General features: G+C 42.8%; 1 protein-coding gene across 1 annotated transcript in view; it reads right to left on the reverse strand.

Annotated features, from left to right (window-relative positions):
- tprg1 (tumor protein p63 regulated 1) overlaps positions 1 to 24,555 on the reverse strand; it is a 72,397-nt gene that overhangs the window by 38,082 nt on the left and 9,760 nt on the right. The window contains exons 2-3 of the mRNA XM_043702547.2: positions 23,415 to 23,506; positions 17,478 to 17,654 (exon numbers count right to left, since the gene is read on the reverse strand). Coding sequence (XP_043558482.1) covers positions 17,478 to 17,654; positions 23,415 to 23,506 — 269 coding nt within the window. The remainder of the gene's footprint in view (positions 1 to 17,477; positions 17,655 to 23,414; positions 23,507 to 24,555) is intronic.

Here is a 24,555-nt window from a genome sequence, read left to right on the forward strand (position 1 = left end):
GGATTTTATGATTCTATGTCATTGTCATTCCATGCCATTCCAAACAAGTTGCTGGAGTGGGCAGATGAAAATAATTGTCACCTAGCCGTGGTTCCCACTTTCTATGAAAGAATAAAAACAATGAAAGATACTGGGGCTGAAAAGTTTTAATCATGAGGCTCTGTTACAAAGGCTTCACTTGTTTTCTCTTGTGTGCAAACGGTGAAGGGATGATCAAATCAAGGGTTTTACATCAATTAAAGGATCCAACAGAATTGATAGAAATGATTTCTTCCAGTGGAGAGGGAGCAGATGTTTAAATCCAAAGCCAGGTTGTTCAGCAGTGATATCAGGCAGAGGTTCTTCACAGAAAAATCAAAATAAAGCTATTGGATTGAAAGAAAAGTTCAATTCAGCCTGGACAGAGAGAGGTAAACGTGAGAATTCAGAAACTGCCAAAGGATAAGCAGGATATTAGTAAAGACAAAAAAAAGTGAACAAAATCTAACCCAAAATACAAAATCAGATTGTGTGAGTTTTTAGTCATTTGTAAAAGGAGAGGTGTGCAAGTAAACATTAGAGACGGATACAAATAAAAGTACTTTGATGAATAAGGAGGTTTTAGAGATATTTAAAAAATATTTGTGACTGTCTTCATATCCAAAAACAAAAAGAACAAGTATGGAAAACAGGGTTTAGATTAAAGTGGTGCTGGAAAAGCACAGCAGGTCAGGCAGCATCTGAGGAGCAGGAAAATCGACGTTTCGGGCAAAAGCCCTTCATCAGGAATAGAGGCAGGAAGCCCCCAAGGTGGAGGGATACATGGGAGGGAGGAGGGGGCTGGGGAGAAGGTAGCAAAACGTACAATATGTGAATGGGGGTGGGGATAGAGATGATAGGTCAGAGAGGAGGGTGAAGCCGTTAAATGGGAAGGGAGATTGGCAGGTAGACAGGTCATGAGGACAGTGCTGAGTTGGAAGGTTGGAGCTGGGGGGAGGTGGGGGGTGGGGAAATGAGTAAACTGGTGAAGTCCACATTGATGCCCTGGGGTTGAAGTGTTCCGAGGCGGAAGATGAGGTGTTCTTCCTCCAGGCGTTGGGTGGTGAGGGAGCAGCGGTGGAGGAGGCCCACGACCTGCATGTCCTCGGTAGAGTGGGAGGAGGAGTTGACATGTTGGGCCACAGGGCGGTGGAGTTGATTGGTGTGGGTGTCCCGGAGATGTTCCCTGAAGTTCTCTGCTAGGAGGCGTCCAGTCTCTCCAATGTAGAGGAGACCGCATCGTCAGCAACGAATACAATAAATGACATTGGTGGATGCGCAGGTGAAATGTTGATGGATGTGGAAGGCTTCTTTAGGGGCTTGGATGGAGGTGAGGGAAGAGGTGTGGGCGCAGGTTTTGCAATTCCTGCGGTGCCAGGATGGGAGGTTGGGTTGTTGGGGGGCGTGGACCTGACCAGGTAGTCATGGAGGGAACAGTCTTTGCGGAAAGCAGATATGGGTGGGGAGGGAAATATATCCCTGGTGCTGGGGTCCGTTTGGAGGTGGCGGAAGTGTCGGAGGATGATGCGGTTAATGCGAAGGTTGGTAGGGTGGAAAGTGAGGACCGGGGGTTCTGTCCTTGTTACGGTTGGAGGGGTGGGGTTTGAGGGCGGAGGTACGGGATGTGGATGAGATTCGTTGGAGGGCATTTTCAACCACGTGGGAAGGGAAATTGCAGTCTCTAAAGAAGGAGGCCATCTGGTGTGTTCTGTGGTGGAACTGGTCCTCCTGGGAGCAGATACAGCGGAGGCGGAGGAATTGAGAATACGGATGGCATTTTTGCAGGAGGTAGGGTGTGAAGAGGTGTAATCCAGGTAGCTGTGGGAGTTGATTTTGTAAAAAATGTCAGTGTTAAGCCGGTCTTCATTAATGGAGATGGAGTGGGCCAAGAAAGGGAGGGAAGTGTCAGAAATGGTCCAGGTGAATTTAAGGTCAAGGTGAAATGTGTTGGTGAAGTTGATGAACTGCTCAACCTCCTCGCGGGAGCATGAGGTGGCGCCGATGCAGTCATCAATGTAGCGGAGGAAGAGCTGGGGAGTGGTGCTGGAAGATGGACTGTTCTACATAGTCGACAAAGAGACAGGCATAGCTGGGGCCCATACGGGTGCCCATGGCTACCCCTTTGGTCTGGAGGAAGTGAGAGGATTTGAAGGAGAAATTGTTGAGGGTGAGGACCAGTTCAGCCAAACGAATGAGAGTGTCAGTGGAAGGATACTGTTAGGGATGTCGGGAGAGGAAGAAACCGAGGGCTTGGAGGCCTTGGTCTTGGCGGATGGAGGTGTAGAGGGATTGGATGTCCATGGTGAAGATGAGGCCTTGGGGGCCGGGGAAATGGAAGTCTTGGAGGAGGTGGAGGACATGGTGGTGTCTCGAATGTATGTGGGGAGTTCCTGGACTAAGGGGGATAGGACAGTGTCAAGGTAGGTGTAGATGAGTGGGGCAGGAGCAGGCTGAAACAATGGGTTGGCCAGGGTGGTCAGGCTTGTGGATCTTGGGAAGGAGGTAGAATTGGTCGGTGTGGGGTTCCTGGACTACGAGGATGGAAGCTGTGGGTGGGAGATCTCCTGAGGCGATGAGGTTCTGAATGGTCTGGGAGATGATGGTTTGGTGATGGGGGGTGGGGTCATGATCGAGGGGGCGGTAGGAGGAGGTGTCTTCGAGTTGGCGTCTGGCTTCAGCGGTGAAGAGGTCAGTGTGCTAAACTACCACTGCATCCCCTTTATCCGCTGGTTTGATGGTAAGGTTGGGATTGGAGCAGAGGGAGTGGAGGGCTGCACATTGTGAGGGTGAGAGGTTGGAGTGGGGGAGGGGTGTCAAATGTGTGTGTGAAACATTAAGTAATTAATATTATTAAAGAAAACAAACTGGAGAAATTAATGGGGATAAAAGCAGACTAAACTTTAGAACATGATAACCTAGGCTTATAGAAGAGTTAGCTGCAGAGATCCTAAATTCAGTGATTGTGATTTTCCAGAACCTTGTACATTATATAAGTTAGAGTTGGGAGTGTGGTGTTGGAAAAGCACAGCAAGGGGTGGCACGGTGGCTTGGGGGCGGCACGGTGGCTCAGTGGTTAGCACTGCTGCCTCACAGCGCCAGGGACCTGGGTTCAATTCCGACCTCGGGTGACTGTCTGTGTGGAGTTTACACAATCTCCCCGTGTCCGCGTGGGTTTCCTCCGGGTGCTCTGGTTTCCTCCCATGGTCCAAAGATGTGCAGGTTAGGTGAACTGGCCAAGCTAAATTGCCCATAGTGTTCAGGGATGTGTGGGTTTGGTGTATTAGTAAGGGTAATATAGGGTAATAGGTCTGGGTGGGATACTCTTGGGAGGGGTGCCATGGGCTTGTTGGGCTGAAGGGCCTCTTTCCACACTATAGGGATTCTAATGCTAATTAAGGTCAGACAGCATCCAAGGAGCAGGAGAATCAATGTTTCAGGAAAATGCCCTTCATCAGGAATGAGGCTGTGGGCTGAGGGCGTGGAGAGATAAATGGGAGGGGGTTGGGGATGGGGGAAAGGTAGCTGAGAGTGCAATAGGTGCAAGAGTGCGATAGCCCTTCCCCCCCAGCCCCACCCCCTCCCCCTCCCATTTACCTCACCACCCTCGGCTCCCAGCCTCATTCCTGATGAATGGTGTCCTCTCATTCTTTGAAATCCATCAAGTAGAGGTCTATCTTATTCAATTTGTTCTCATTACAAAATCTCTTTAACACATGAGACCACTTAGCCCATTCCGTCTGCATGGCTCATTAAATGAGCATTATAACTTTGTGCCAATTCCCTGCCTTTTCCCCATATACTTGCACTTTACTTTCATTTAAATAACAATCCAATGTCCTCTTAAATGATTCAATTGAGCCTGCCTCCTCTGCACTTCCAGTATCTCACTACCTACTGAGTAAAGCAGATTCATCTCATATTTGTTCCTTGTGCAATTTACCTTTTATCTGTATGCTCTCAGTCTTGACCCTTTATGAGTGGGGATAGTTTCTCCCTGTTTACTTTGGTCAGATCCTTCCTGATTCATGATTTAAAATCCTCTTTCTAAACTCCTCTCAGCCTTCTCCATCCCAAGATATCAGACCTAATCTCTTCAATCTATCCACTTAGCTGAAGTTTCACATCCCTGGAACCTCTCTTCTGCAATCTTTTCTGTAAATCTCCTCTGTACTCTCCCCACTGTGTTCACACTCTTTTTATAGTATGGCATCCAGACTTACACACAAACTCCTGCTGCGCTTGTGTTGTATACAAGTTCAACATGACCTTCTTGCAGTTGTATTCTCTAACAATAAAGCACAGGATACTGTATGCTTTCTTAACTGCTCACTATACTTGTCCGACCAACTTTAGCGGCTTGTCTATATATATATCCAGATCCCTCTGCTCCTGCACCCATTTTAAAAAGTACACTTTATTTTATGTAAAGGTAAAATTTTACATTGCCTCTTCATAGTCTTTCTACTAAAACATATCACCTCACACTTCTCCACATTGGACTTTTTAATTCGTTTATGGTATGTGGGTATCACTGACCAGGCCAGCATTTACCACCCATCTCCAAATATCTGGAAAAGGTGATACTGAATTACCTTCTTGAATCACTACAGTCCATGAGGTGTAGGTGACTGCAATGCTGTTAGGGAGGCAATTCCATGATTTTAACACAACACTGAAAGAACAGTGATACATTTACCATTAATGAACATAATTCGTAATCTCTGACCTGCTATTGCAGTCACAGCATTTATGTACTTTGTTTCTGGTCAATGGTAACCCCCAGAGATGAGGGCACAACCTTCGAGTAAAGGGAAGACCTTTTAGATTAGAGATTAGATTAGATTACTTACAGTGTGGAAACAGGCCCTTCGGCCCAACAAGTCCACACCGACCCTCCGAAGAGCAACCCACCCAGACCCATTCCCCTACATTTACCCCTTCACGTAACACTATGGGCAATTTAGCATGACCAATTCACCTAACCTGCACATTTTTGGACTGTGGGAGGAAACCAGAGCACCCGGAGGAAAGCCATGCAGACATGGGGAGAATGTGCAAACTCCACACAGACAGTTGTCTGAGGCAGGAATTGAACTCGGGTCTCTGGCGCTGTGAGGCAGCAGTGCTAATCACTGAGCCACCGTGCCGCCCAGAAGGGAGATAAGGAGAAATTTCTTTCGCCAGAGAGTGGTGAATGTATGGAATTCATTGCCACAAAAGGCTGTGGAGGCCGGGTCATTGAGTATATTTAAAACAGAGATGGACAAGTTCTTGATTGCCAAGGGGATCAAAGGTTAAGGGATGAAAGTGGGAAAATGGGATCGAAAAACCTATCAGCCATAATTGAATGGCAGAGCAAACTCAATGGGCTGAATGGCCTAATTTCTGCCTCTATGGTCTTATATTTCCAATTCAGGATGGTAAGGATTGGAAGGGTACTTGCAGATGGCAGTGTTCCATATATTCATTGCTGTTGCCCTTTTAGATAGTGCTTGTCATGGATTTGGAAGGTGTTATCTAAGGAGCATTAATACATTTCTGGGATTCACGTTAGGATGGGACACACTGTTGCTGCTGTGTATCAGTGGTAGAGGGATTGAATGTTGAAGGTGTTTAAGAGGGAGCCAATCAAGCAGGCTGCTTTATCCTGTTTGACTTCAAGCTTCTTTAACGTTGTTAGAGCTGCACTCATCCAAACAAGTGAGAGTATTCCTCACCCGCCTGATTTGTGCCTTGTAGATGATGGACAGGCTTTGAGGAGTCAGCAGGTGAGTTATTCACAATGGAATTCATAAACTCTGACCCTGTACTTAGAATTAAAGCATTTATGTGCTTAATCCAAATCAGTTTCTGGTCAATGGAGTGACCCCCAGAATATTAATAGTGAGGTGTTCAATGACAGTAATGACATTGAACATAAAGGAGCAATGGTTAGATTTTCCCTTGTTGGGGATGGTCATTGTGTGATATTTGTGTGGTGTTAATGTTAGCCTAAACTGGATATTGTCCAGATCTTGATGCATTTGAACATGGACTGCTTCAATATCGGAGGAGGGGCAAATGGTGCTGAACATTATGCAATCATCAACAAACATCTCCACTTCTGACCTTACGAAGAAGGAAAGGCCATTAATGAAGAAGTTGAAGATGGTTGGGCCTAGGACACTACCCTGAGGAATTCCCGCAGAGAGGTCCTTCAGCTGAGATAATTGATCTCCAACAACTACAGCCATCTTTATTTGTGACAGGTATGACCCCAATCTGTGAAAAGTTTTCCCCAGATTCCCAAAAATTCCCAGTTTTCCAAGAGCTCCTTGATGTCACTTTCGGTCAAATGTGACTTTGATGTCAAGAGCAGTTACTGTCACCTCATGTCCGGAATTCACCTCCTCTGTCTATGCTTGGACCAAGGTTGTAATGAGGTCAGGAACTGATTGCATTTGGTGGATCCAAAACTGAACATTAATGAGCAGGTTATTGCTTAGCAGGTGCTGCTTGATAGCACTGGTCGGTATTAACTTCCATCACTTTACTGATTATTGATTTAGACTGATGGGGTGGTACTTGACTGGGTTGGATTTGTTCTACTTTTTGTGCACCCAAAATAACTGGACAATTTTTTGTGTTGGTGGATGGATGTCAGTGTTAGCACTGTACTGGAATAGCTTGACTAAGGGACCGGCCAGTCCTGGAGCACAAGTATTAGATTAGATGCCCTACAGTATGGAAACAGGTCCTTTGGTCCAACAAGTCCACACTGATTCTCTGAAGAGCAACCCACCCCATGTTTTCCCATGACTAATGCACCTAACACTATGGGCAATTTATCATGGCCAATTCACCTGACCATCACATCTTTGGATTGTGGGAGGAAACCAGAGCACCTGGAGGAAACCCTTGCAGACAGGGGGAGAATATGCAAACTCTACACAGTCACCCGAGGTAGGAATCGAATCTGGGTCCCTGGCACTGCGAGGCAGCAGTGCTAACCACTGAGCCACTGTGCTGCCCCTTCAAAATTCTTTCTATAATGCTATCAGGGCCCACAGCTTTTGCAGTATCCAATGCTTCCAACTGTTTGATGACATCATGGGAAGTGAAGCAAATTGGCTGTTCACTGGCTAGAGATATCATGAACTGGCAAGGATATGTGTGTGTGAGCGTTTCTGAGTGACTTTGTGCCAGTCTCTGTGTGATTATATTTTTCCATGTGCACCTGTGTCTATGATTATGTGTGATTGTCTATGCCTGTATGTGTGCGTGTGAGAGACTGTCTGTCAGTGTTTGTGTGTCACTGTATCTGTGTCTCTGTATATGTATGTGTCTGTGTGTGTATGAGACTGTTTGGTCTTATGTTAACATATGTCCTCCTGTTGTCACTAAGGAAAACTCAAAGCTGGTATAAGTTCTGAAAGATTTAGTATTTCACTTATGAAGTGATTTTTTTTGCTTCTCAGGAAGAGTTTCCTTCCCATTTCTTTTGAAGGCAGCTGAAGGTGTCAGGAATTGTTTGGTGTCTGGAGCCAGCCAGATAATATCGGTGAAACACTGAATGAATGCTGCAAACACCTGGTGCTCACAACTTGTTCAAACTCGTCTCAAGCCTCTTCCAACTTAAATTTTCCTATTAACATTTCCACTCCTTATTTACATGGATTGAGCTCATGGTTCAGGCATCAGCAGTGATGCAGTCTACAGCATCTTCCTTCAATGAGACAGCTCCATTCCTGTTCTCCAGTTTAGTCCAGTCTTCAATCAGCCTCTCACAACATCATTTCAAACCAACATCACAGGGAGACTGCAGGGGATCCGGTCCAATCTTGACTGAAAGGATTTGCTTGGAGGCTGCTCCTCGAGGCAGACTGGAGTCCTGGTAACATGGGAGTCAGAGAGGTAGTGGGAGGAAGGGAGCAGCTACCACTGAGTTTCAAACTGAGTGGAAAAACAAGGCATTTTGACAAATAGCAAACCATAAATTTATTGGTTGGTAACAAACTGCTGTTAGGAACTGTCTACAAATCGATGGAAATTAGAAAAGCATATACTTATAGCCAAGTTGCTATACTTGGATTTAACTGAGTAAGTTAGGCCAATCTAGTAAACTAATGAAAGTAATGAAAGGAAGTAAAGATAAGACTTAAATTAAGGTCTTTGGAGACTTAAAATAAGGACTCTGCATAGCAGAGTGTAACTAACAGCCTAAACTGGTTAAGTGATGGCAGCAGAGCCCACACCCTCCTGTGTGATTGGGAAGCCATGGACGTTTCCAGTTTGCCTGGTGACCATGTATGGAGGAGGTGTGTCTGGCTGTAGCTATTGGCTAACCATATTTCAGAGCTGGAGCAGTGAATGCTGTTACTATGGAGCATCTGCGATGCTGAGATTGCCATGTACAGTGAGATGGCCATATCATAGGTAGAGACTGAACAGGCAGAGTCAGGCTCTTACTAAACTCCTTATGCATTGACTCCCCTGCTCTGATGCTGCTCGACCTGCAGTGCTTTTTACATTTCCACTCTTTATCGACTGTGACTTTCCAGCATCTGCAGTCCCCACTAACTCCTATATATTCATGACTGTGTGGCCAAATGTCATCCTAACTCCATTGCTGATGACAACTCCATTGTAGGCCAGATCTCAAACAATGATGAGACAGAATATAGGAAAGAAATAGAGTGCTTGATGGCATGGTATAAAGATAAAATCTCTCCCTCAATACCAGATAAACAAAAGAGCTGGTCATTAACTTCAGGAAGCAAGATGGAGGGAAGGCCCCATCTACACCAAAGGTGCAGAGGTGGAGATGGTCTCAAGACGGTCAAGTTCCTGGGAGTGATGATCACCAACAATCTGTCCTGGCCCACTCACGTTGATGCTACGGTCAAGAAAGCACAACAATTACTCTATTTCCTCAGGAGACGAAGGAAATTCGGCATGTCTGTAAAGAACCTTACCGATTTTATAGATACACTACGGAAAGCATTCATTCAGCTGCATCACAGCTTGGTATGGCAACTGCTCTATCCGTAAGTGTAAGAAACGACAGAGAACACAGCCCAGTAAATCACACAAGCCAACCTTCCATCCACTGACTCCATCTATACTTCCTGCTGCTTCAATAAAGCAATCAACACAATCATTGACCTCTCCCACCCAGGTTATACTCTCTTCCAACCTCTTAGGTCAGGCAGAAGATACAAAAGCCTAAACACACATATCAACAGATTCAAGAACAGCTTCTTCCCCGCAGTTATTAGAATTCTGAATGGACCAATCAAATTTTAAATCTAACATTGATCTCGCTCTCTGTGCACCTTTTCTGCAGCCGTAACATTGTAGTCTTCGGTCTGCTCTATTCCCCTAATGCACTTTGTATGGTATGATCTGCTTGTACTGCATGAAAAACAAAACTTTTCATTGTATCTAGGTACATGAGACAAAAATAAATCAAATCAAATCAGACAGGGAATGGGGGACAACCAAGCAGTGTAGTGCAAGGCAGAGAGTGCAGCAGGACCTTTTGACTGTGCCCCTGGCAACAGTTAAGAAACAATTTCTCAGGGGATAGCAATGAGAGTGAGTCCAAGTGTACCACGGGTGGCACTGCTACACAAGAGGGGAGGAGGAGGACCAGCAGGCGCTATAGTGAAAGGGGATTCAATAGTAAGTGGAATACACAGGCAGTTCTGTGGCCACAGATGACTTCAGGATGGTAGTCATGATATGTAGATGCCGGTGTTGGACTAGGGTGTACACAGTTAAGAATCACATCCTGGTGTTGTGTGATTTTTAACTTCAGGATGGTAGGTTGCTTCCCTGGTGCATGGATCAAAGAGGAGTCAAAGTGGTGGCAGAGCATTCTGATAAGGGAGGCTAACAGCTAGTGGTCATCGTACACATTAGTACCAGCCACATAGGTTTTAAAAGGAGGATGAGATCCTACAAACAGAATATATGGAGTTAGGATGCATGTTGAAAAGGAAGTAGTAATCTCAGGATTAATACCAGTGCCTCATACTAGTGAGTGTAAAAATTATATCATACAGCAAATGAACACTTGGCTGAAGAAATGGTGTAAAAAAAAAGAGATTCTAATTCCTGAGACATTGGGACTGATTCTAGGGAACGTGGGACTATCATGAGCAGGACAAGTTGCATCTGGGCAGGACTAGGGCTAATGCCTTCAGGTTAAGGGGGGCTTAGTTAGTGCTGTCAGGGAGGGTTTAAACTAGAATGGCGGGGGAATGGGAAACAGATAAGAGGGTCAGAGGAGGGAGAAACAGGGATAAAACTCAGAAAACAGAAAAGCAAGAAGCAAAATTATAAGGCAGAAAAAATGCATGGAAGAAAAATAAATGGGGCTGGAATGCAAAATAAAGCTAAAGTGACTAATAGGGGTACAAAGATAAATCTAAAGACATTGCATCTTAATGCTTAGAGCATTTGCAATAGTGTAGATGAATTAGTAGTGCAATAGATATAAATAGTTATGAGTTAGTTGTACTTACATTCTTGGTTGCAGGATGACCAAGGATGAGAACTGAACACCCATGGGTATTCATTATTTACAGAGGACATGTAAAAAGGGAAATAAGTTGGAGCAGCGTTGTTTGGAAAAGCTGACATTAATGCAATCCTGAGAAGGGATATTGGCTCAGAAAATCATGATGTGAAACTTGTATGAGTGGTGATTAGAAACGATAAGGAGCAGAAAACATTATGTGGGATTTTCTACAACCCCCAAACAGAAATGAAGACGTAAGGAAATTAAGAATTTGAAGAAATTAGAGATGCATGTAAAAAGGATGCAACTGTAATCAAAGGTTAATTTAATTTAAATATCAATTTACATAGCAATGATATTGTGGAGAAAGATTTCCTGGAGTGCGTACATGATGGTTTTTAGACTAATATATTGAGGAACCAACAGAGTAATGATATTCTAGTCTGGGTATTGTACAATTTGAAAGGATTAATTAGCAATCTTGTTATGCAGGGTTCCTTAGGAAACAACAGTCATATGATAAAATTCTTCATTAACAGTGAAGTAGTCAAATTAAAATGAAGATCCTAAATCTAAATAAAGGGAGCAATGAGGGTATGAGATACAAATTGGCAAAATGAATTGGAGAACCTTACTGAAACGGTTGATAATGTATAGGCAATGCTAATATTTATAGACTGTATGCATCAATTACAACAATGATTAACTCCTGCACAATAATAAACCAAGTAATTGGCTCAAATATGGCTCACAAAATAAATTTGGGGTAGTATTCAATCCAAAGAAGAAACATAGAAAATTGCCAGAAAAAAATTGCAAGCCTCAGGATTGGGAGCATTTAAAAATTCAGCAAGCAGTGACAAAGACTTTGATTGAGATGGGAAAATAGAGTATTTGAGTAAAATTGCAGGCAACTGACTAAAGAAGTTTCTATAAAAATGTGAAGAGAAAAATATTAGTAGATACAAATGTAGGTGTCTTATGGTTAGAAACAAGAAAATTTATAATGGGGATCAAAGAAATGGCAGAAGAATTAGAACTGATATGATAAGACTGTAAGACACTGGAGCAGAAGTACGCCATTTCAACACATCAAGTCTTCCCCACCATTCAATGAGATGATGTCTGAACTGATAATCAACTCCATCTCTCTGGCATTTCTAGTCTGTATTCACTTGAGTTGAGAAGAATAAGAAGGAATCTGATTGAAACATTAGATGGAGGGAGGCTGTTCCCTTGGTTGGAGAATTTCAAGATTTTAGAGAATATTAGAACTTAAGGCTGAGCTGTTTCAGTTCTTTCAATTATTGTTAAGATTTCATTGGTCCTCTTCACGTTGCACATTCAAAGAATGCTGATCTCTACCAAAGTTGCCACTGGAATTCCGACTGTTTTATTTGGGAAGTTTCATTTGGAGAACATACTTTAATATATTCTGCATTTGATTCCCATGCATATTTGAAATTTAAATCTGAACTGAAACTGCCTATAACTGGCTACAATACAGGAAACACTGTTTTCTTGTTGTTCCAGATTTTTGAAATACTTTTCCTGACAGCTTTCACATTAGCCAAGTATTAATTTGTTTAAGGAAAATAATTTTTGAATAACCTGAATGCGGTCCCCTGAGGGTTTGATTTCAGGACCATTGATTGTTGTTTATAATTGACTGAATTGTTTAGGCAGTACAATTTAGAAGTTTATGGATTGTATAAAACTTGATAATGTCATAAACTGTGAACAGAGTAACAGACATCAAGATGACTGAGAATGTTGAAATAGGCAGACACAATTTTGTGTAGCTAAATGTGAAACTGTCTTCATACTGATAATCACCTTGGCAAGGAAAAAATGAGAGAGGAAATGCAAAGATACTTCCAACAGCTAATATCGTCTCTTGAGTTTCTCCATTCACAGGCAAAGCACACCTTCAGACCACCTCCCACCCTTCCACAACCTGATCCAACGGATTCAATTAGCTCCCCAGTCATGAGCATGCAAAGTGAAGAAGCGAACAACGGTGAAGAGGAGATTCTGTACGCATTTTGTCAGTGGCCTTCCTGTGACATTAAACCACATGAGTTTTACCTTGTCTTTCAATCATTTAAGGGACATGAAGGCTCACTGATCAAGCTAACATCACAACAGCCAGTTGGCTTTGTTACATTTAGCAAGAATCCGGGAGAAGAAGCAGCATTAAGTACTGGCAGGAAAATTCCACTGAAAACTGGTAGTGTAATTGAGGTAGTTATCATAGAATGATAAAAGGATGGAATGTAATGTTGAAAGATTGAATTGGACTATCTCTTTCGACATTAATGTATTATTAAAGAGTTAAACTGCACTGACCGAACATTCTGGTGGTGGGTGGGGACAACATTCATGCAGTAAAGCGGACGGCTCCCACTCCATTTAGACAGTCATTTGCTACTACTCCCTTACTATTATCAAATTAAACTATCATTTAACCGCTTCCATTCAGAAATGCTATCATAGCCATCCCCCGAAACTAGGACATATCACACCTAAATTGTCTTGGGGAATCACTGAGTCAGGAAATTGCTTGCATAATGATTCCCCAGGATTGGGGCATTTACATAATTTGAGGATGATGTCATCTACCATTGTACCTGTGGTAACATGCAGTTATGGGGGAGTGGGCACGTGGGAAGGAGTGGTCAGAGTATCTGTGAGCATTACCAACTGCCCTGTATAAAGGGGATGTGTTTTCTTTGTTCGGGGCCTCCTTTACTTGACTTTGCACAGCTTTGAAGAGGGTCAAAGGGGTAACCTAGCTTGTATAGGCTTTAATAAACTTTAACTGTTTGTAGAAGGTGGTGTGCGCGAATTGCATCTTGTATGTGCAACTTCGGGAAAAGAACCTAACAAGGGAAACACTATTGATGTAATACACATAGGTTTCCGGAAGGCACTTGATATAATGCCACACATGAGACTTATGGGGAAGGTTATAGGTCATGGCGTAAAATGGACAATAGCAATATGGATACAGAGTGATAGGTAACAGAGAGTAATGGTCAATGGATATTTGTTGGGCTGAAAGAAAATTTGTAGTGGAGCTCCCCAAGGGTGAGTATTGTCATCATTCCTTTTCCTGATATATAATAATGGTTTGAATCTTGCTATGCAGGGGACAATTTCCAAGTTTGCAGATGTCATGAAACTTGGAAGAATAGTAAATACTGAGGACAGTAGTGTGGTATTCTAAAATGACATTGAACAGTTGGTGGAGTGGGTGGATAAATGGTGGTTTAATACAGAGAAATGTGAGGTGATGCACTTTGATTGGAAAAATGTTGAAAAACAATGAAGATGATGGTGCAATACTAGAGAGAGTACATGAGCAAGAAGGACTTGAGTGTATATGTACGCAGGTCACTGAAAATAGCAGGAAAGGTAGAAAAAGCAGCTTGTAAAACATAAGATGTTCTCAGCTTTAATAATACAGTATCACCTCGATTATCCGAACATCAATTATCCAAATTTTGGGTTATCTGAACAAGATCTCAGTGTCCCTGAAAATGGCATTGGGCATCTCTGCATGACTAAGAAATGTTCGATAACTGGCACTCAAATTACTGCTTGTTTACTTTACAATAGATCAGTTATCAGTTAAATGGCAGTATGGCGTGCCTTGCCAGATAACCGAGAAAATTCGGATAACCGACATTCATAAATTATCACTTGTTTATGATCAGATCGATTATCCGAATGATCAGTTATCCGAACAAAATACTCTCCACCCATCTCGTTCAGATAATCGAGGTTCTATGGTAATGGGATTGAGTACAAAAGCAAGGAACTGATACTGAAGACCTCAACTGCAGTTCAATTGTGGGCGTTACATTATAGGAGAGATGTGAATGTATTGGATAAGTGCTGAAGTGATTTAAAAGGATGGTTGCAGGAATGAGAAACTTCAGCTATGAGGATAGATTGAGGAAGTTGAGACTGTTCACCTTGGAGAGAAGATGACGGAGAGGAAATTTCAGCAAAATTTTCAAAACCATGAGCTGGCTGGACAGAGTAGATATGGAGAAGGTGTTCCTACTCATAAAAGGAACAAGAAACAGACGGCATAATTTTAAAGTGATGGGCACAGGGAACAAGAGTATTGTGAGAAAGAAAATGTTTCACATACCAAGTAAAGCTATGAAAAGCAATGCCTGGACATGTGGTGGAGGTGGGTTCAATTGCGGCATTCATGAGAACATTGAATGATTATTTAAATAGGAACAATGTACAAGGGCATGGAATAGTGCAAGAATGACACATGATTTTCATATGGAGAGCTGCAGTTGATATGGTGGCTTGAACTGCCTCCTTTAGCATTGTAACAATTCCATGACTCAGTGACCCCTGCAATGTCCGGACTCTGGGTGATTGGGATGATTAGGGATGAGAAGGTGGCTGTCAATACCAGGAACTACATTATTCAGGGTGAGACCCAGGATCCATCCCCATCCTCCTGGGCCAGCATTCACATTGAGGACTCTCTTGCACAAGCCCAGCCTTCACTGAGCTGAAATTCCAACTGCATCGATTCCAGACAGCCAGGTGCAGGTGCCCCTTTTATCTGAATGTACAGTCGGATTCAGACTGATTGGGATCTCCTGCAAAAACTGCAGACAATACAATTGAACCAAGTGGATTCCAAATCCAATTAACTTCTACAACTGTCAATCATGGTATTTATTCTGGCCCATGTATTACGGAGAATAAACACCAGCCTGTGGCCAGTAACATTACAACGTCTCCTTGTTGCTTAATACCCAATGGGTTTGGTCCCATAATTTGATCAATATACATTAAATGGCATGAAATATTTGTGGAGTGATCGGATTTGGAGGGAGGGGTGGAAAATCATTGGTGGGAGGGGAGAATGAGGGTAGAAGTTAGAAGGTGGAGATGGGACTAGGATTGGAGCATGGATTACAGGATGAGAGTTAGAAGATGGGGGTGTTGTTTAAGTACCTGGATTGAATTGGAGACAGTGTGGGAATCTGAAGGAGTACAAATGCTTGCATTCTCTCTCTTCACCTTCCTGCTTCCCTGTTTCTCTTGCCAAAAGAAAAACAAGGTTTGTATTGAGTATGCCTGACTGAATCTATTCAGAGGATTTTTAGGAAAGTGTCACTGTTAGGAATTCATCATCAGTTGCTGATGTAAGTGTGGGTGGGTCAGATACGCTACACTGGACTGGAGTTCGACAGACTGAGGGCATGGGAGGTGAAGAAATACAACAGGACACCTGGAGTGGTTTTCTAACAATGTCCACTGAACCAAATTAAAAATTGGCACTTAGACAAAACTAGAAACACTAACACTGGAGTTCGACAGAGAGAGCAGGGTTTGCTCATGAAGAACCATAAAAACAATTTAAAAACTTTCACACATTCAAGGTATTATACAACATGGACTGGACCAGTTTGCAATGATGGCAAGACAGTGGGAAAGAGAGAGATGGGGGAGTGGGTGGGGGTGGGGGAGAGGGAGACAGAGAGAGAGAGAGACAGACAGACAGACAGAGAGACAGACAGACAGACAGACAGACAGAGAGAGAGAGAGAAAAAAAGTCTGAGTGGAGTGGTGGAGGGAAAAGATGGAGGAGTGGGGTGTGAGGCCAGGGCTAAGCTGCAAATTGTGGTTACACTTCCACAGTGCAAGATGTTTCTGACATCTATCCTTCACTGTGTGTTAAATAGGTGGTCCCTGTGCTGACTTATCCATTGACGCATTGCCTCATGACCACACTGAAGACATAAATCAAACAGTAGCAAGGCTCTAAGAGTTGGCCAATGGCACCCCCAGCTGGCTGGGCAAAGAACAAGAACTCTTCAGAAACAGACATTTTTGATCAAATTTTCTGAATTGACAGAAAACAATTAGCATGTAATAACTTCTCAGGTAGCAAAGGCTTGATTAGCATTTTTTCAAATCTTTCTGTTCCTATAGTGAACAACCAAGGTCCAAGACCCAGTGGAAAAGTCACAGAACAGTATGGGAAGTATTTTTCCCTCAAGTGATACAGGTTTCAATGACATGGAGTTACTGCAAACAGCCTCTGCTGACATAGTATTTTTGAACTTGATAGTAACATTGCAGTCAAAATAAACTTTATTGTATTCCAAACTAGGGACAAATATCAAGTCCAATTGGTATTAGCACTTTTTTGACTGGATGGTATTTTCCTCTCATGCATGGCATCAGATAGCACAGTACTGTCTGTACTGAGGGAGTGCTGCACTGTCAGAGGGTCATTACTGAGGGAATATTTCACTGTCAGAGGGTCAGTACTGAGAGAGTGCTGCATTGTCAAAGGATCTGTACCGAGGGAGTGCTGCATTGTCAGAGGGTCAGGACTGAGGGACCGTCACACTAAGTCGTGCTGTCTATCTGGTGTGGCGTTAAACGAAGACCCTCTCAGATGATTTAAGACTTCCCACAACAGGATTGAAAGATCATAGAAATTCCCTACACTATCTTCACTAATTTTTATCCTTTCATATCTTTGGAATAAAACAATCTGTTCCTTTGTGATGTTGGTTGTAGCTTGCTGTAAATAAATGCTGTTACTATTCCTATATTATGACAGCTCGAACACTTCAAAGGCTCTCTATTGGCTATGTGATATCCTGAGGATGAGAAAGGAGCTACATAAAAGTAAATCCTTCTTTCATTTTGCAGGAGATTTGGCGAGAATTTGTATTTACAAGAAGACTACTCTCCCTCACTCTGTCGGGTGATAGGGGTGGGAATGGTCATGTTTTTGAAATAGTGTCCGGCAGCATCGACTAATCGTTCAGAGACAACAGTTCAAATCTTACCCCAGTTGTTTGGAAATGGAAATGAAAGCATTATGTGACATTTACTGTGGAGATAGTCGGAAAAGATCTGAAAAAGAGAAGATCACTGATCTGGGAAAAATTGGTACCTGCTGATGGATCGCTCAGGGAAAGAGAATTCTCCATAATAGATTCTGTCGATGTAATTGAGTGGCACCCGTCGACAGTACTGATACGTGAGAACCATGAAATCATACTTGCAGATGAGCAGGGTCTTCTCACAAATCAGAACAATCCGTTCCTTCTCATTGTTCCAATGATCGATTCTGCAATGAGACCAAAAAGGCAACGTCAGCACCTCCCGCAGAATACAGCAACCTAAATTGCCCAATTTACCAGGGCTACAAAGGTAGGATCCTGTTGATACTGGAAACCTGAGAAACAAGCCAATGAAGTGGGAATAACCAATGTCTATGGAGAGAGATACAGAGTTGACATTTCAGATCTAATATCTTCATCGGCATTGGAAAAAAATCATTAATGTAACAGAGTCTAAGCAAGTACAGAGGCAGGGAAATGAGGAGAGGGCAAAAGGAATTGATATTTACAAAGTACCCTTAATATAATACTGTTTCAAGGTACTGTACAAGAGCATTATGAATCAGAATTGGACACTGAGATACGGTAGGTTAATATTTGTGCAGGTGACCAAAACAGATAGTCTTAAGGAGCTTTCTTAAAGGCAGCAAGACAGAAAGCGAGAAAGGGAACTCCAGATTTCAGGACTCATGCGGCTGAAGACCACAGCTGCTGATGCTGAAACAATTAAAATTGAGGATTCTCAAGAGGCCAGAATTCACGCAGCTCTGAGATAGCGAGAGTGTGGAGCTGGGGATTACAGGGATTGGGAGGGGTGAGGCTATGAAAGAATTTGTAAACAAGGACGAGATTCTGAAAATCAAGGCAAAAACAAAAGGGATGATCTGAGATTGGATAGCAATAGAGGCAGACAGTTGTTATGACATATACGGAGGCCATTCAGCCCACTGCATCCCTGCAGGCCTTCTGTATAGCAGTGCTGTTAGCCCCAGTTCTCTATGCTCTCCTTGTATTTCCCTAAAGTACCCTTGCAACTTCCTTTAGAAACCATTGATTGTCTTTGTTCCCATTCCCCATGTGGGCAACAAGTTCTAGCTCATTACCACATGCTGTAGAAAAAACACTGTCTCATATTCCCCTGTATGCTTACTCAGAGCCTCACATCAGGTTAGCAAGCCGTAACTAGGGGAGTGCCACAGGAACCAGTGTTGGGCCCTCAACTACTTTCAAGTCATATCCGTCATTTGAATGTATGAGAGGTATATTTGCTATCAGCATAAGGATAGTTTGGAAGTGAAGTTGTCAAAAGGAGGTAGAGAGGCTGTAAAGGCATACAGACAGGTTAAGTGAGTGGATAAACACTTATTGGATGGAGTATAATGTGGCAAAACATGAGGTTGTTCAATTTGATAGGAAGAATAGAAAAGCAGCATATTATTTAAATGGAAAGAGGTTGCAGAACTCTGAGGTACATGAATTACAAAGTATTAGTATGTAGGTGCAGCAAGTGAGTGGGAAGGCAAACAGGATGTTGTTGTTTATTGCAAGTGGAGTGGAATAAGGAAGTAAGAGACCTTTACTAAAGCTATAGAGGGCATTTGTGAGATGACATCTAACACACTGTGGAGAGTTTGGATGTTTTATTTCAAAGAAAGCATAATTGCATTAAAATCAGTTCTGAGAAGGTTTGCATGTCCCATTCCTAGGATGAAGGGTTATCTCACGGGGAAAGGTTGAACAAGTTGGACCTTGTATCTTTTGGAATTTAGAACAATGAGTGATGATCTTATTGAAACACACAAGATCCCGAGGTAGTGGGGTAGGATGGAAATCTGGAGGACGTTTCCTCTTGTGGGAGAGGGCTAAAACTAAGCAGGACAGTTCATGAATAAGCTTCATACCAGCCATGAGAAAACCTTTCTTGTCTAAGAGGGGTTATGGAATTCTCTTCTCCAGAAGATAGTGAAAATTCATTCATTGCATTTACTCAAGTTTGAAATAGGTAATTTTTAATAGACAATGGAGTCAAGGATTATGGGTGGGGTTGGGTAAATATGTTGGGTTGAAGGTACAACCAGATTAGCCATGATTTTATTGAATGATGGCGTAGGCTCAATGGGCCAATGGCTTCATCCTCTTCCAGTATTCCTACCCGAGTCCCTGTCCTTCAATCATGAGTGAATCGGAACAGCTCTTCTCCCTTTACCTTATCTAAAGCTGTCATCATCTCTTGATCAAATCTCCCTCAATCTTCTTTGCTTCATGGAAAATACTCCCAGCTCCTTCAATCTAACCCTGTCACTAAAAGCCCTCATCCCAGAACCATTCTGGTGTACCTCCCTTGCAGCCTCATCGCAGCAGATGTGACGAAGATGGATAGAAACTGGGAGAATAGAAGGGAATTCTTTCAGGAAGTAGGATATGAGGAAGTGCAGTCAAGGTGTGAGTGGGTTTGCGGTGAACATTGATAGACTGCCTATCCCTAGAAATGAAAAAGAGAAGTCATATAAAAAAAATGGTTTTCAGTCAGACACACCACAATCCAAATTGTACATCAGAATCAATGATTAATTAATTGAAGATTGTAAACCAAACACAATCCAAACTCTTGTTACTAAGGAACATAATTTTCGTTGTATATTTTTATTTCCAAGGAGTTCAGTCCAATTTAAGGATAAAAGTTTCTAAACCTGCAGAAATAGAGAAAGTCAGGCAACCACATCAACTTGCAAACAATTTTACTTTCAGTTGTCCTTCCTCTAATTCTCTTTAAATCACTGACCTTACTATTCCACACACACAGTGATTCTCACTGGAATACGGATTTTGTAAGTACAGAATCCCACTGAGATTCAGGTTCCACACATTCTGATGTTCACTCGTGTATGGGTTCCACACACGCTTACTGTCATTAGGGTACAGATTCCAGACCTAGTCTCGGTAGTGTATGGGATTTCATTGACATGCAGGTTACACACCTCCTGTCCCTCATTGGGTAACAGGATATATAAACAGTGACTCTCACTGGGGTAAAGAACACACACACACACACGTATGGGTTCCACACATTGATCCTGACTGAGATACAGATTGACTCTCACTGGTGCAAGGATCCACACACATTGACACTCACTTGAGTACATTGATTCTCTTTCGAAACATAACCATAGAAAATAGTACAGGAGTAGATCACTCAACATGATCATGGCTGATTATGCTAATAGTTCCCTGTTCCCATTTTTGCATCATATCCTTCAATCCCTTTAGTCCTAAAATTATGTCTATCTTATGCTTGAAAACATATTTTGGTCCCAATCACTATCTATGGCAGAGAATTCCACAAGGTCACCACTCTCCGGGTGAAGAAATTTATCCTTATCTCAGTCCTAAGTGTCCTATCCTGTTTCCGTACAGCGTGATGCCTGGTTCTAGATGCCTCAGTCATCCTTTTGTACTTACCCTGTCTACTCCTGTTAGTGTCTTGTAGATTTCTATGATATCACCCCCTCATTCTTCTACATTTCAGTGAAACTCTTCAAATGTCAGTCCTATTATCCCAAGAATCAGTCTGGTAAACCTTCATTGATCTCCCTCCATAGCTGGAATATCCTTCCACACAATGCTGTACATGTGATCTCACCATGGCCCTATACAATTGCAGCAAGAGGTCTCTGTTCCTGGACTAAAATCTTAACATTATAAAGGCCAACAAACTACTTGTATTCTTCATCGCCTGCTGTACCTGCATGTTTACTTTCAGTGACTGGTTTTGTTGCACAAGAATCTAAGAACGAGGAGCAGGAGTAAGCCCCTCGAGCCTGCTCCGCTATTCGATAAGATCATGGCTGATCTTTTTGAGGTCTCAGCTCCAGTTATCTGCCTGCTCACCATAATCCTGAATTCCTTTCCTGTTCAAAAACCTGTCTACCTTTGCTTAAAAAAATTCAACGAGGTAGCCTCAACTGCTTCATTAGGCACGGAATTCCACAGATTCACAACCCTTTGGGTAAAGAAGTTCCTCCTCAACTCAGTCCAAAGTCTGCTCCCCCTTATTTTGAGGCTATGCCCTCTAGTTCTAGCTTCACCTGTCAGTGGAAACAACCTCCCTGCTTCTATCTTATCTATTCCCTTCATAATTTTGTATATTTCTATGAGATTCCACCCTCATTCTTCTAAATTACAATGGGTATAGTTCCAGTCTACTTTGGAATCAACCTAATGAATCTCCTCTGCACCCCTCCAGGGCTAGTACATTCATTCTCAAGTAGGAAGATCAAAAGTATGCACAGTGCTCAAGGCCTGGCCGCACCAGCACCATTTACAGCTACAGCATAACCTGCTTTTGAACTCCATCAGTGAAGCAATCAAGGACAATATTCCATTTGCCTTAATTACCTGCTGCACCTGCAAATCAACTTTTTGTGATTCATGCACAAAGACATCCAGCTCCCTCTGCACAGCAGCTTGATGCAATTTTTCAGTGTTTAAGTAATAGTCCATTTTACTGTTATTCCTATCAAAATGGATGACCTCACATTTACCAACATTGTACTCCATCTGCCAGACCCTTGCCCAGTCACTTGACCTATCTATATCTCTCTGTAGACTTTATGTCCTTTGCACACTTTGCTCTACCACTCTCACTAAGATGTGTCATCTGCGATCTTTGACACACTACACTTGGTCCTCACCTCTAAATCATCCATGTAAATTGTAAACAATTGTGCTCGCAACACTTGTCCCTGAAACACATCACTAGCCACTGATTGACAACTAGAAAAATACCTATGTATCCCCACATGCTCATTCTCTGTGGGATATGGATTCACAAAGTAACAGTACCTTTTAATAGTAATGAGTACAAAGTGTAGTTGTTGGAGGTCAATAATCTGAATCCCAGGACATCACAGGAGGAGTTCCTCAGGGTAGTGTCATAGAACAAATCATCTTCAGCTGCTTCATCAATGACATTTCTTCTATTATAAAAGGTCAGAAGTAAAGACATTTGCTGACAATTTTACAATGATCTGCACCATTCATTACTCCTCAAATACTGAAGCAGTCCATGTCTAAAAACAGCAAGACTTGGTTAATATCTAAGTGTTGACTGACAGATGTCAAGTCTTATTCACACCACAGAAATGCCAAACAAGGGCCATCTCCAGTAACAGAGAATCTAACCATCACCCCTTGATATTCAATGGCATTGCCATCGCTGAATTCCCCACTATCAACATACTGGGGTTTTGAAAACTGAAACTGAACTAGACTAGCCATATAAACACTGACTACAAGAGCAGGTCAGATGCTAGGAATATTGCAGCAAGTACCTCACAGCTTGACTGCCTAAAGCCTGTCCACCATTTTCATGGCACACATCAGGTTGGGAGATGGAATACTCCCCACACGGCTGGACGGTGCAGCTCTAAAAACACTTGACATCACCCAGCTCACTGACTGGCCCCATATCCACAAACATTCACTCCCTCCACCACAGACACTCAGTAGCAGCACAGTGTACCATCTACAAGATGCACTGCAGAAGAGGTTCACCCAAGCTTTTTAGAGAGCACCTTCCAAACCCACAACCACTTCCATAGAAAAGGACAAGGGCAGAAGACACATGGGAACAAATCCATGCAGCATTCTGATTTGGAAATATGCAATAGCTCCTTCAGTGTCACTGGGTCAAAATCTGTATCTCCCTTCCTGCCAGCACTGATAATGTCCCTACTCCCCAGTGTTCTTCGGTTGTTCAAGAGGGTAGCTCAGTATCATCTTCACTAGGGCAATAAGAGATAGGCAATAAATGCTGGCCAGCCAGAAACACAACACATATTACTTTTAATCTAGGCACTCTGTGAGTCAGGACGAAACAGTTCTGACATCTACCATTAAAGCAGCATTGCTTTGTTGAGAATGACTTCCTAATTGTAATTGTCAAGATAAAGCATTTCCAAAGAGGGAGACGAAGTATTCACACTTACTCAGTAAGAAGCCAGGTACTTTGTAAAGTTCCATCTTCTTGCTGATTAATCTGTGCTTTGATATCTGCCAATGCTTGGTCAAATGTTCCTGGCTGTGGGGACATTAAAATAAGAATTGAGATTAATAATCCGTTCATCCAAGGAAGTACATATGGACGAGTATCTGCCAGCTGAAATTTACTGTCCTTGTTAACGTACCTGGAGCATGATTGCCATTTATATCACACAGACATTCACCGCAACTAGTAGGTACACCAGCAGATCCCACAAACATCCTTTATACTTTGGAGACCAGGAGAATGATTACATTGAAACACACAGAATTCTGAAGGGGCTCGAGTGGGTCGACACTAGGAGGTTGCTCCCCGCTGCCTGAATGTTCTAGAATACAAGGCCACTGTCTAGGATAAGAGGATGGGGGTTGAGGGCAGATCATTTAGGATCAAGATGAAGAGATATTTCTTCACTCAGAGGTTCTGAACTTTTGGAATTATTTACCCTGCAGTATTGTGGATGCTCCATTTAAGTTTAAGATGAACAGATGTTTGGTCTTTCAAGGAACCAAGTGATATGGAGAAGGGACAGAAAAGTAGAGTTGAAGGCTTGTCAGACTGAGTGTTCCATGTCTGATTCTAACTCCTTTATTCGCCAAGATAAAATGTGTAACTAATCTCTCCCGGGTCTTGGCTGTCTTTGATGAATGATTGACGGATGGCACAGTGGGTTAGCACTGCTACCTCCAAATGCCAGGGACCCAGCTTCAAATCCAACCTTGAGTGGCTGTCTATGTGAAATTTACACATTCTTCCGGTGTCTGTGTGGGTTTCCTCCGGGTGCTCCAATTTCCTCCCACAGTCCAACGATGTGAGGCTAGGTGGATTGGCAATGCTAAGTTGTCCAGTAGTGTCCAGGGATGTGCAGGGTAGGTGAGTTAGCTATGGGAAATGCAGGATTACTGGTAGAGGATGTGAGGTTGAGCCTGGGGTGGAATGCTTCTCAGAGGGCTGGTGCAGACTCAATGGGTCGAATGGTCTCTTTCCACCCCATGACTGTGTCCAGTACAATATCTTATCTGGTCCTTTGACTAGTTGCCCAGGGGAGTACCAGAAGTGAGGTCTGATATTTTCCAGTCAAAGGAGAT

Source organism: Chiloscyllium plagiosum, unplaced genomic scaffold (assembly GCF_037043375.1).
Source record: "Chiloscyllium plagiosum isolate Xiang-an unplaced genomic scaffold, Cpla_swu_hap1 HiC_scaffold_13, whole genome shotgun sequence".
Classification (NCBI taxonomy): Eukaryota; Metazoa; Chordata; class Chondrichthyes; order Orectolobiformes; family Hemiscylliidae; genus Chiloscyllium; species Chiloscyllium plagiosum.